At 38.9% G+C, this 12,208-nt stretch overlaps 1 protein-coding gene across 1 annotated transcript; it reads left to right on the top strand.

The window, feature by feature from the left end:
• Window positions 1-2,909: 2,909 nt before the first annotated feature.
• CLEC3A (C-type lectin domain family 3 member A) lies at window positions 2,910-10,007 on the top strand. Its single transcript, XM_074839516.1, has 3 exons — window positions 2,910-3,091; window positions 5,227-5,307; window positions 8,448-10,007. The coding sequence occupies exons 1-3, from the start codon at window positions 2,977-2,979 to the stop codon at window positions 8,837-8,839; spliced, it is 588 nt and encodes a 195-aa protein (XP_074695617.1). The 5' UTR covers window positions 2,910-2,976; the 3' UTR covers window positions 8,840-10,007.
• The last annotated feature ends 2,201 nt before the right edge of the window (window positions 10,008-12,208 follow it).

Here is a 12,208-nt window from a genome sequence, read left to right as displayed (position 1 = left end):
AACTAAGCACTTCAAGAGAAACTACGATTTTGTTTGTACACAGAAGTTCTACTATACTGGTGTAAATAAAAAAAGCGCAATCCCATCCTAGTCTGGATGCAGCTATAAAGGTATGAGACTATTTATACTTGTATAGCACATTCTGATGTGGAAAGAGGAATCATTTGTCCCAGGAAAAATTACACCTACACATAGGTGTATAGGGCTGTATTATCACTCTCTGGGTTGTATTATATTACTATAAGTATGGTAGTAAAAGAAAAATTACAACTCTAAATGACACTGTAATGCTGGTTAAGATCATACACAGACCAGGTGCTCACTTCAGTGAGGCTCTAGGCCTCCTATGTGGTTCCATTTCCTGCTTCCACACAGTAGCACTGGGAGTTTGCATCTTTTCAGCACATATTTTGACTTTTCTCTGACTCTCCTGCCCACACACTGTATACAAGAAACTAAACTTTCTTCCTCAGTTGCTATAGATAAGTCGTGTGAAACCTATTTGTCAGGTACTCTAGACAAATTCTAGACAAACAAGTCCCTATACCCTGTGGTCTCTCACAGCAGCTGCAAGGACAGTTTTGTGATTCAGGTTTTAGGAGTGAAGTCCAGCTGAGCTACTTGCAGGCTGGTAAACTGCTCAAAGAGACTACTGAATGAGGGGGTTGAAGCTTTCAAAACAGAATTTCAGTCTGTTCTTAAAAGGACATAACATGGCATACTCCAAAAAGCACAGGTTTTTACTCAGGCTTTTGGCCAAGAACTCTCAGAATACCAAATCTGTTTTCTTTATACCTCTGTTTCTAGTGAGTTGTGTGCTTGCCTCAGAGTACAAATCTTTTTCTGTCAGACTTATTTCACAGAAAGAAAAGAAAGCCTGTGTTGGAAGACTCAAGTTCCTAGGAGCAGGAACAAATACATTCTGGTACTGAGTCCTTAAACACGCACACTAAAATGCTTGGTGACCCCAGCTGCTGGTCCTGCCTCTCTCAGAGCCTGTGGGACAGCTAAGCTCCATGTGAAACAGCTCCAGGGGTTTACAGCTCCCTTACTGAGGTAACCCAAAATTAGCGCTGGTTTAATATGTCAGGCTAAAAGCTGCAGTGGTTCAGGATCAGCTTCATGTACAATTCCACAACCTCCGAGAAGGGACCAAGTGAAAAAGTAACTGGAGGCAGTTATTGATTCAGCTGTCTGCCTTTAATTAACTTATATCGATGCCCCAGTATTACTGGGATAAAATATGGATCAATCCTGAATTTAGCATTAGTTCTAAATGACAGATTAAATCTTGAACTAGACCCTTGCAAAGCTCCATGTTTTCCTCTCTGACAGTCCACATTTCAGTTTCTGGTGTGCTAGTTGGAACGATAGCCTTTTCCACATTTAATTGTGTACCAAAATGCACAGCTGTGCAAGTGATTTGTTAGACAGTCCTGGGTGGGTGGGACCCTGGAGTAACCATCTCTGGTGTGCTACGCTCTGTAACAGCACTGAGGACTTTGCATTGTTGATCCAGAGGTTTCCCTCCATAATGTAACATACTTCAATATTTTGAAGCAGGACCACTGAAACTACATTTTGTCATATCAGGTTGCATTTATGCAAAGTTTATTAACTAATGATTAATAGATGCTTACTAGTTATAGATTATTAGGACACAGCTAGTTGTTTAAAGGTATCCAAAACAGCTGATGTAGGTGTGGTTTACATAATAATTACTGAAGTGCTTTTAGACTGTATGTGGGGGTTGGAAAAAGCCAGCATGCATTCATATAGTATAACAGCATGTCCCTAAATCTCAGTATTCATTTAACAAAGTAACAAGTTTCTTACTGTTACAGTTCTGAAAAAATCTGCCAATGTGAGCAGAATATAATCAAGGCAGAGATGGCAAATAGATGTCTGAAACAACAGCTCTGAGGGGCATGAACTGTGCCAGCCAGCACCCATCACCAATGATGGCTTCAGTGTCAACATTTTAAACAAACCCTCTCTTATGGCAGTGGGGGGAAGAAGAGTGTGATGGATGGGTGCATTATTGTGACAATTTCATTTGTCCACCAGAACCAGGGAGAGGTTCTATGTCCATAGCAATCCCAGTTAAAAGGCAGCCCATAAAACTCAGCAGAGCCCAAGGGCAAATGAAAGAGATCCAAACACAGAGAGCTCTCCAGAGTCCAGAGAGACACTGGCCTGCTTCAAGCATCTTGTGCTTTACTGAGAGCAGAATCTCTTCCTCTGACCATAGAGTTAGGATTTGGGAACCTTTGGAAGAGTATCATTATCTTTTTTTTCCCCTGACTAGACCCTGCTGATAGCTCATACTGTTCTTAATGAGAAATGCAGTCAAATCTATTAGGTATTTAATAAATTAATAAATGCACTCCTCATTATGTCATCTTAGTGTATATGTGTGTGTGTGTGTAGCTGCAATGTTAGCATTTACTCAGGAATGAGTAAATTGTTCTTTTGTTTTAATGTAAATAGGATTGTGACCATTGTCATGACTTAGCCAGCTTGGGTCAGAGCCAAGCTGGGTGAGCCTGTTATATTTGCAGAAATCTTTCTGCTACCCCCTCCTTGAGGCTGGCATTGCCCAAGGTGTTTTTGAGCATCCATCTGCTTTTCCATACGTTTTGGTTTCAAAGTTAAAACAGGAGATACAGTGCTCATTAGTGGCAATCAGTGCACTTTTCAGTGCTGGTACAGCCTCTGTAAAAGCAACCTGTCCCAGCTGAACTCAAAGCAGAAACAGGAATTTCAGATGAGATGTGAGAACAAGAGGGTGCTTTATGCTACAGCCAGCTTAAGTATTAAACACATTTCGTAAGCAAGGAGTACAGCCAATCCTATCATGACACTTTTATAAAACTGACCTCAGTCAGTCCCTACCGAGATGTGTCTATGTGACTTGCTCTCATAGCTGCTAAAGAGAATCGCTTGAAGCTCCTTGTTAAGTTCTTTAGAAGAGACATGGCACAAACTGGACTTATGATTTTTCTACTCATAAGCATACTACTGCTGGATCAGACCATCAGCCAGGCTTCCAAATTCAAAGCCAGGAAGCACAGCAAACGTAGAGTGAAAGGTACTGGGTTTTAACCGGGAAGAGGGATAGCAGCTTATAGACTACGAAAGTTTACTATGTACTTACATAACATTGCATGAAACAGAAACTAACATTATACAAATGCTTATTAACAAAGGACAGTTAAGTCTAGATTACATCTGTCTTTAAAATATTTTTATGTGAGTTAACAAAGCTAAAAGTAAGGTGGCAGAATGAGTTATGGAAAGAGAGCTGTATAACAGTTGTAAATACATTGCTCTGTTATGCCTATCATTTCTGTCAACATTATTTAGGACTCAGGTACAGCTGAGAGAGGACTCTGGCCGATCATTCTTAGTTACATAGTTATATTGACTAAGATCAGAAGAATAGAAATCCATGTACATATGGTGGAAAAGAGCAGAATAAAATATTCAGTCTCCAAGGGTTATTGTTCAGGTTTCTGCACCATTTCCCAATTTTAACAGAATGTCTGTCTAATATTTGTGGAATATTACTTTACCTGTGTGACAAGTACCGTGAAATGGCAAGTCAAACTCATGAAAAAGAATTAGCAGAAAAAGATAAAGCATAAAATCCCAGAGCAAAGCTTACAGAGCAAATAAAAGACCACTGAATGTTGTTTGGAAATGTCTGTGTATTTAATTTAAAGACTTATTTCTAATAAAAGAGGTTATGATGAAGGTTACACTAATGGCAAATATTTAAACTTCTAGTCAATATAAAAACCGCAGCTTTGATAAAGCCATTGTACAACATGATTACACTGCTCTGGAGTTGTATAGTTATGTATACTTCCTTCTCCTTTTGAATCTCTATAGCTTTTAGCTTGGTGTCCTAAGGACCAGCTACTTATACAACTGTTTTGCCAGCACATTTATATGTGAACCTTCCACTACAGAAATGGAACTCCTGAAGATATGTTTTCCAATATTTTATGAAATTCAGAATGAGGATGCAAAAAAAACCCCAAAAAACAAAACAACATATCCGCATTAGTGTCCCACTATGAAAAGGTTGCACCAGGAGCTCAGCTCGTTCTGTTTTTTGCCTCTTTTGAAGCAGATGGGGACATGAGGGAGCTACTGTGAACTGGGAGTCACAGGGAGGAGCATGGATTGAGGAACTGGGAATCCTACCTCAGGGAACCAGGGAGTCACGAAGGACAGCTGGGGATGTCCCCGCAGGCAGTAGGGAATACAGAGAAGCAATGTGATTTCTGGGGTGCAGCTGAAAGATTAGGTGATGTCACACAGATCTGCAGGAAGTGTGGTTTTATTAGTTCTGCTACGTGTGAAAGAGCTTATTGATTCCTCATGTTCATTACTGTGGCTTCTGGAAGGTCTGGTTACTGCTGCAATCAAATTGTCATCTTGTGCAATGGAAACATGTCTGCTAGTTGTTTGATGGTGGTGGAATATTACAATCATTAAGAAAAAAGAATGGAAAAGAGAACATGAGAATGGAGTTACATGCAACTTCGCTTCTTTTCTTGTCCCACCACCTTCTTCATGCTTTTGTAAGTGCTACAAAATGGTGATTCAGACTGAATTTGTGTGACTCAAGTCACCAGGCCCTCTCCTTACTGACAGAGAGGGGAAGGCTCCTCCTGGGGAGGGGAAATTGCAGCTCAGCAAGCTTATTTGCATACATTCAGACTGTGAAGTTGATTGTATTAGTTGTTCCTCACTGTGCTAAATCAAGAGTTGTGTGAAACTGTCAAGCTCACAGAAATAACATTTATTTGAATAAACACAACTTGTGTCCTGCTATTATTTGTATGTCACATATAGATACCATGGTGTACAGTTTCAAAAGTAAATAGGCAAATTTTGCTGTAAATTAGATACTGGCATGCTAAATAACAATTAGCTGTAACAATCCATGGTTTTCAAACTGTTACTAGGATACAGCCCAACTGAAAATGAGATTTAAACCATGAGGGTGAAAGGTAAAGGTCGGTTCCTCCTGTTTTTTTCAAGGGAACCCTACAGGAACCCTTTCACTAAAGAAAAATCCTCAAGGAAATCAAAACATATCTCAGCAATGCAGAAACTCATGATATTTTGAAACAACTTTTAACATGTAATTTTATAAGTATTTTTTCTTTTGCATGCATATCTGTTCATTTCTCTGTGTTCCTTTTATTTAAGAAAAAGATGACTTAAAGACCCAGATTGACAAATTGTGGCGAGAAGTAAATGCTCTGAAAGAAATGCAAGCACTTCAGACAGGTAAAGCAGCTTACACTGGTCAGTGGTTTCCAAAAGTTATTACTGCCTTTCCTCTCTCCTTCACTCCCATCCTTCTCTTTAATGGGGATTTGTGACTGAGAAATACAACTCTAAGAGCATGGTATGCTATAGCTGTAATGGTGAGACAAATGTTGAAGGAAGCATTCAAGTAAAATCGAGTCTGAACTAATGGCATACGAGTGACAATTCTTCACTAAGAGCAATAATTAGTCTGGAACAAGAACTACTTTTGTCTTTACTCTGCACAACCCCAAGCTGTGATTTTAGGTATAATCAAAGGCAACACAATGAGGGTTGCTGGGTTTGAGAGTTTAGATGGTCAATGAGTTAGGTCCTCACCTTTGATATGAACATGGGCTAACTATCAAGGCAAAAATATTCCTGGAAAAGGCTGAGAATACGCCCAGGAGGAAGCTAAAAGGACTGAGCCTTTTCAAAGTGTGCAGTTTGTGACATTCAAATGTGAATGTTGCCATAAAACTTCAAAGTAATCCCCACTGTGGGTTCAGAAATATCCCATATCAATGTGCAAAGTCCTTTAAGTATTTAAATAGCCAGATGGAAATTTCCAAACAAAATAAGAAGGGTAAATACACATGCACTTACTAGACAGTTGTGCTTTTTCGCAGCTGTTGACTGTTGGCATTTAAACATGTACAGGAGAACACTACAGAGGAAATTACATCATTCACATGAAACAGAACATATTTTCCTTAGGGATGGTAATATCTAGGTTGTCCTGTTTTACATCTTGGGTTAGATAGAGCTTTTTGAGCTTTACAAAATATTTTTATTTTGAATTTCTTATAAGACTTTAGAAGTTTCTTAAAAGAGGGAGCCTGTGCTAGACAAGTAACTCTTGTTTAAAAGTACTTGTATTGCTTCCAGAAGGAGCTTGAGAGTAAGCATGGAGTGGCTTAGAAATGAAACCAGAGCCAAGAGATCTTCTATCCTCAAAACTTATTTTGAGCTATATTCTAAATTCAGAACCTACACTGTTCAACTAGATACCAAATTTGGAAAAAAGAAATCTATCACCCCTCTAGCTCTGACTGTGTTTATTAATGGCCTTATGATACTTGAAAAAGGAGCTGCTTTTTTAGCATACGGACATTTCCAAGACACACATCACAATCTGATTTCTTCTTTTGCTTGAATTTCCTAGGTCTCCTTTCTGCACACTGAAATGTTGCCACACACCATTTAGCAGCACATACTTTCTCCCTAAAGAGGGCTGGTCTCCATCATTACCGCAGCCTTGTTGAAGTAGATAAGGTCTCTCTGATCCCTTCTATTAATATAAATTTGTTAAAGAATTGAACATTTAGCAAATATGTTCATTACTTTTCTCTGGCCATTAACAGTTGGAAAGGATAAAACTTGAAGGATAAACCCTAATATAAATTGATGACCCTGAAAATGCAGCTAAGGAATGCAATGAATACTACAAATGGAAATACTAAAAACCTGAGACATACAGGATATGGGCCAAAGTGGATTTCCATATCCTGTTGATCAGATATATAATTACTTTTTTACAAGAACAGACGACAGGAATTAGAAACAGATTATAGAAAACATCAGGACAGAAGATGTTCATATTATTTCACAACATATTTCTAATTTCTAAGTACAAGATGAGTTTAAGCAATAAATGAAATAATCTGGAAGTAGTCACATGCAGGATTCTAAAAATAATTATTACAGGAGTTTATTCAAGGCCTTTGCTACCTTCCTCAGCTCAGAAGGAACACTCCTGCGAGGAGGGTTCTCTTTTAAGTATTTTTCTTGGGAGAATCCATTTTCACATATCTGCAGTAGGAGAGCTGGAAAGCAAAGTTTAAGGATTCATTCCTGCAAGCCTGCCTACGGCTGGAAGAACTCTGACAGCGGTTCTGCAAGGCAATTCCAGTTACAGAGCATATGCCAAATTAATGTTCTAGTACATTTGGACTTTACATCAAGACTTCCCCGATATGTTCCAGTAGAACTAAAAGCAAACAGATTTATAAATGCAAATGTTTAGATTATTTGGTCCAGATTGTCATGCAAGCTCAGTAATAAGTGTACACTTTAAAAAACTGTTTATAGATTTAAGTCACTTTACCTCATTTGCATTTAGAGTTTGAAGGCTTAGACTTTGCTGAAAAGACCAGAAACAAAGAACTAAAGAGGCAAATATGTACTCTTCTGAAGGTGGAAATACACTTTTATCAATCATCCAGACAGAAATTTGCATTATGAATTTCAAATCAATATTTTTCTGGTGAGCAGGACACATTTAAAATAACACTTTTCTGTTCTGCCTTTGTTTGCTAGGAACTAGGCTTAGTTAATGCATAGAACTTTACTTTTCTTTGGCACTTAAATATCATAAGTATGAAAAGACCTTTAGATCTGTCTCTTTACTATAAAGCCAAGTATAGGTTTCCTGATGACCAGCTCGCATCTGCCAACAATACAAACATCCATACCTCATCCATTCCATCAGTTTTAAGACTGATGAAATAAGGTAAAAATGTGTGAAAGCAGAACTATTTGCTGAAAGACAAACTACACTGACAACAGGCCCGGGTTATATTTTAGTGATCTGAAACAGCAAAATAAAATTAAAAAAAACTTGAGAGAATTACACTGCTGGAGGGAATCTGAGGCTCAAGATCATGCCTGAGGTTTATCAACATAAACACAGGAAAGATTCTCCAAAGCACTTTATGGTGTTAAGATCACAACTATGTCCGTCCTTCCTCTTAAGTGCCTCTTCTCTGGAGCAGCTCTAAAAGCATGCTATGCTTTTGGCTATCCCTTGTAGTCCAAGGTACTTTGCAGGGTGCCTCTGAGCAGTCTGTTCAGACTTCCCAAAGGCACACTAACACACTGGCTGTGTACAAGTTCCTACAGGAACAGGAGGAATAGCAGGGAAGTCTGCTCTTACTGCTACTTTCAGGCCCGCTCTGCGGAGGCAAGAGTCTTTCACTTGCTGAGGGACTTGTCCGCTTAATTCCCAACATACCTTTAAAAAATTATCATTTTAGGAAATGTTATTCAAAGCTATAGCCTAAAGCTAGGGTGAATAGCTTTAGAATTTTACTAACATGCAAACCAATATCTATTCACAGTCTGTCTTCGTGGGACAAAGGCCCATAAGAAGTGCTACCTCATATCAGAAGGCACCAAACATTTTCATGAAGCCCACGAGGACTGCATAGCCAAGGGAGGGACACTGGCTATCCCGAGGAATAACGATGAAACAAACACTCTTCAAGATTATGCCAAGAAAAGTATGCCTAGAGTGTCTGAGTTTTGGTTGGGTGTCAATGACATGATAAATGAAGGGAAATTTGTTGATGTCAATGGCATGGCTCTACAGTACTTCAACTGGGATCGCGCCCAACCAAATGGGGGGAAGCGTGAAAACTGTGTCTTTTTTTCGCAGTCATCACAAGGCAAGTGGGTGGATGAAGTCTGCCGTACTGCCAAAAGATATATTTGTGAATTTCTGATCCCATAATTACATATACAAATAACCATGTTTCAGGTTATTATCATGCAGTTTTGCTTGTTAGTAACCCCTCCCACTTAGACAGTGGCAAGTTAAAAATCTCCATCTCCTGCATTGTACTTCTCTATTAATTTATTTTCTATTCAGATGCTAAAAGTGTTATGTTTAGTGAGTGCTATCATTATGTACAGGAATAGATACTAAGTTTTGACCTACATTGTATCCTATTTGGGCGTATTATTTCAGCCTGATGTTCGGGTTGCTGGAATTCACCTCCTATTTCTGTACTTTGTATCTCCACGGTAGAATAGTATTTACTTGAACTCAGAACTCTAGTGAATTTATTGAAAGTTTACAAAAGATTGCTGTATGGTGACATGTGCCAATAAGGTGTAGGGATCCTTTCGGTTCCAGTGCTTAAGAGGGACTCTGGGGTTATGTGAGCTCCTGTGAAAAATGACCAACATCCTTATAGAGTTTAACAGGGTGGATCTGTGACCGGGAGTTTTACTTATGTGCTAAGAAAGCCAAATGAAACAGAAAAATCTGATGTTAATTTTTAAACTGCATGGAGTTAAAAGTGACACACTGCTAGAAAATGGGGAAAGTAGCTGTTCTAAAACATCAGTTAGTCTAAACATGTTTGCTTCTAAATGTCTCAATTATGGTTAAATATTAGATGATGTCATGTGGAACATTCCCGTTGAAGAAACCAGCCTGAGACTACATCATACCTCTACATGTAATGCCTTAAGATGTGCAAAAGCCTTCTCTCCTGCAGGATCAGAAAGAGGCTTTATAATTCAGACAGTAACACTGCCTGAAAACACAAGTAGAGAGGAAGGATCCCCTTTCTGGGCACAACATCACCACTTATTCACCTCTCCACATGGCAGGCAGCACAGCCAATTGGCACAAAAGAGTGGGGCCAAACAGCAGTTCATTTGGCTGATTTAACACCTGACATTTGAAAAAGTAAAATGTGCTGGTTACTTTTTGCTGTTCTTAACCTCACAATAGATTTGCCTTTATGTTATAAATTGCAGTTTCTCTCTTGTGTAAAGGAATTTCCTTTAAATATTTAAATATATTGCTGCTTGGAGGCTAATTCCTACTTTTTATCTTTTAGTTGTGCAAGATTTTCTTAAATTATGCAATAAATCTGTGATTACTGGTATTTAACTCTAGTAATATTTTTCACAGCTTATGCATCCATGTGAAGGTCACTTTTTCCTAGAACTTTTCTTGAGGGTTCAAAAAGGGTACTGTCTTTGGGCATATTATACTATACTTTTTTTTTTTACTAGGGTACCTACATGTCACAGGACAAAATTTGGATCCCTGCTTGCCTAAATGCTGCACGAGATGCAACTGTTCAACACATCACTAATGTGTTGTAATTAATTTCATTTTGTAACACTTAATATATTTGTAAAATAGGCCTAATTCTGAATTCTTTCACTTAGTTCCTGAGTTCAGGTAAAGGAGCAAAAAGTCCCCAAATATCTCCAATTTTCTTTCAAAATACACCAACCTTTGCTAAGGTTGGGATCAATATTCCTTTTACCCATATTTTAACATGATTAAAAGTCTGCAATAATTTTGCATGGCTTCTTTACCTCCGACTCATCTGAAATAGGTCAGTATCTCAGCATAACCCTACAGCTAGAATCAAATTAAAAATTAACCACAAATTCCAGAACTTGTTTGCCTTTCAGTAGTTTATAAATTTATGTCCTATTCCATCTATTTCAGCCAAGCTTCAGAAGTTGTGCGCAGGAATTGAAGCGTTTATAGATATTATTGGTGGACATTTATCAATCAGATACAGATACCACAGACAGAAATAACTGTTTATCAGTGATTTACTGAAAAAAGTCAAAACCCACCATACAGAAATTGGTAATTAATTTGAAGATTCCCAGCAGAATGTTTAGTTAAGAAATAACAAAGGGACATAAAGCAAACAGGAAAAAATGATGGAGGAACACTCAGGTGGAGAGAGCTGGAGAGGAGACAGTAGGAGGATAAACTCCTCCAGAAATGCCTGCAATGAGGGCAAGACAGACAGGAAACAAAATAGAAACACAGTAGGGAGACAAACTTTGTCCTGTCAAATTAACTGCCACTATCTTTCCTCTCAATGACCAAACATGCCTGAGTGAAGCGCGCTCGGAGTGAGGATGAGTATTTGCTGATTTGTGGGCCTGCTCTGACCTGCTGCTGCACCAGCTCTTGTCCCCAGACCTTCACTCCCTACCTTTTCTCTCTCCTGGTAAATGTGGTATTGCCCATCTTTGCCGTTCAAGATTAGGCTCCCTTCTCCACACCAGTTTCCCACAAATAGTTTCTGAAATCCTCTGAGGTCTCCCAGTGACGTTTTCCCTTCAAGTTCCAACTCTGGGTTCCTCATGTCTGCAAAAGTCACACAAAACTGTGCACAAGGGACCCCTGCTCCCCAGGACAGCTGGCAAAAGGGATGCAAGAGCTGGAGTTCCACATGCAGCTGGGGTTTTCTGTGCTGCAGAGGGGTGCTGTATCACGGAGTGGGCAGCCACTTCGTGATTTCCCATCTGCTCACTGCATAGTCATCGGGGTGCAGTTGGGAATTGTTTGGGTGACTGGGAATTCAACAGGACACACGATAGCAACTTTTTATAAACATTACTGCCAAACCAACAGAAAAAGCTCCAACACTTACACCTAGTGGTCCAACAGGAGAATGCAGGGTTTACAAAGTTTGAAGTGCTATTTAAATACAATTACTCTAACAAATACTGCTTCTAGTTGCTTGCTAAAGAGAAAAAGCCCAGTGTAACAAGCCCAAACAGCTACTAGCATCTTTGCAAGAAAATAGAAAATACATTTTTTTTAAAAGACTTTATACAAATTTTCAGAAGTGCTTAACACTCAGCTGGTAACCCTACATTCTTTTTATTTTTTATAACAAATATTAGGATACTTTCATTTTAGAAAAAAAGATTTTTTAAAAAAAAATTCTTAACTTTTCATGGATCTATCTTGATAGGCCAAGCAGTCATTGTGATAAAAAGCTTGGGAATGGTGCCCTGAATATACGCTATGACAACATAAAAAAGCCATAAAACCACTCCTTGTTTTGCAGCACTGCAGCAGGTTAAATGATATGTTATTTTTCTCCACACTTATTTCATACTTATATTTGTCCTCCTACCTTGCATCTGACATGTTCACAGGTTTCCCTTCTCCTTTGTCTCACACCAACATCTCATTCTTCCATCTTCCTGCCCTAAGGGAACACAAAGCTGGCTGTGAGCACCTAAGTGAGCGAGTTTCCTCCCCAGGCTTTATGTCTCGATAACAGAAGATGTTCACAATCAAGTAACCATACAGGGTGAC

This window comes from Strix aluco, chromosome 14 (assembly GCF_031877795.1).
Source record: "Strix aluco isolate bStrAlu1 chromosome 14, bStrAlu1.hap1, whole genome shotgun sequence".
Lineage (NCBI taxonomy): Eukaryota > Metazoa > Chordata > Aves > Strigiformes > Strigidae > Strix > Strix aluco.
This window is presented reverse-complemented; position numbering and strand designations above follow the sequence as displayed.

Bases quoted from the DNA above. Each gene is read 5' to 3' on its own strand.
- CLEC3A (XM_074839516.1), top strand. From the start codon at position 2,977: ATGGCACAAACTGGACTTATGATTTTTCTACTCATAAGCATACTACTG. The intron at 3,092-5,226 runs GTACTGGGTTTT...CTTTTATTTAAG, and splicing joins CAGCAAACGTAGAGTGAAAG to AAAAAGATGACTTAAAGACC. The intron at 5,308-8,447 runs GTAAAGCAGCTT...ATCTATTCACAG, and splicing joins AATGCAAGCACTTCAGACAG to TCTGTCTTCGTGGGACAAAG.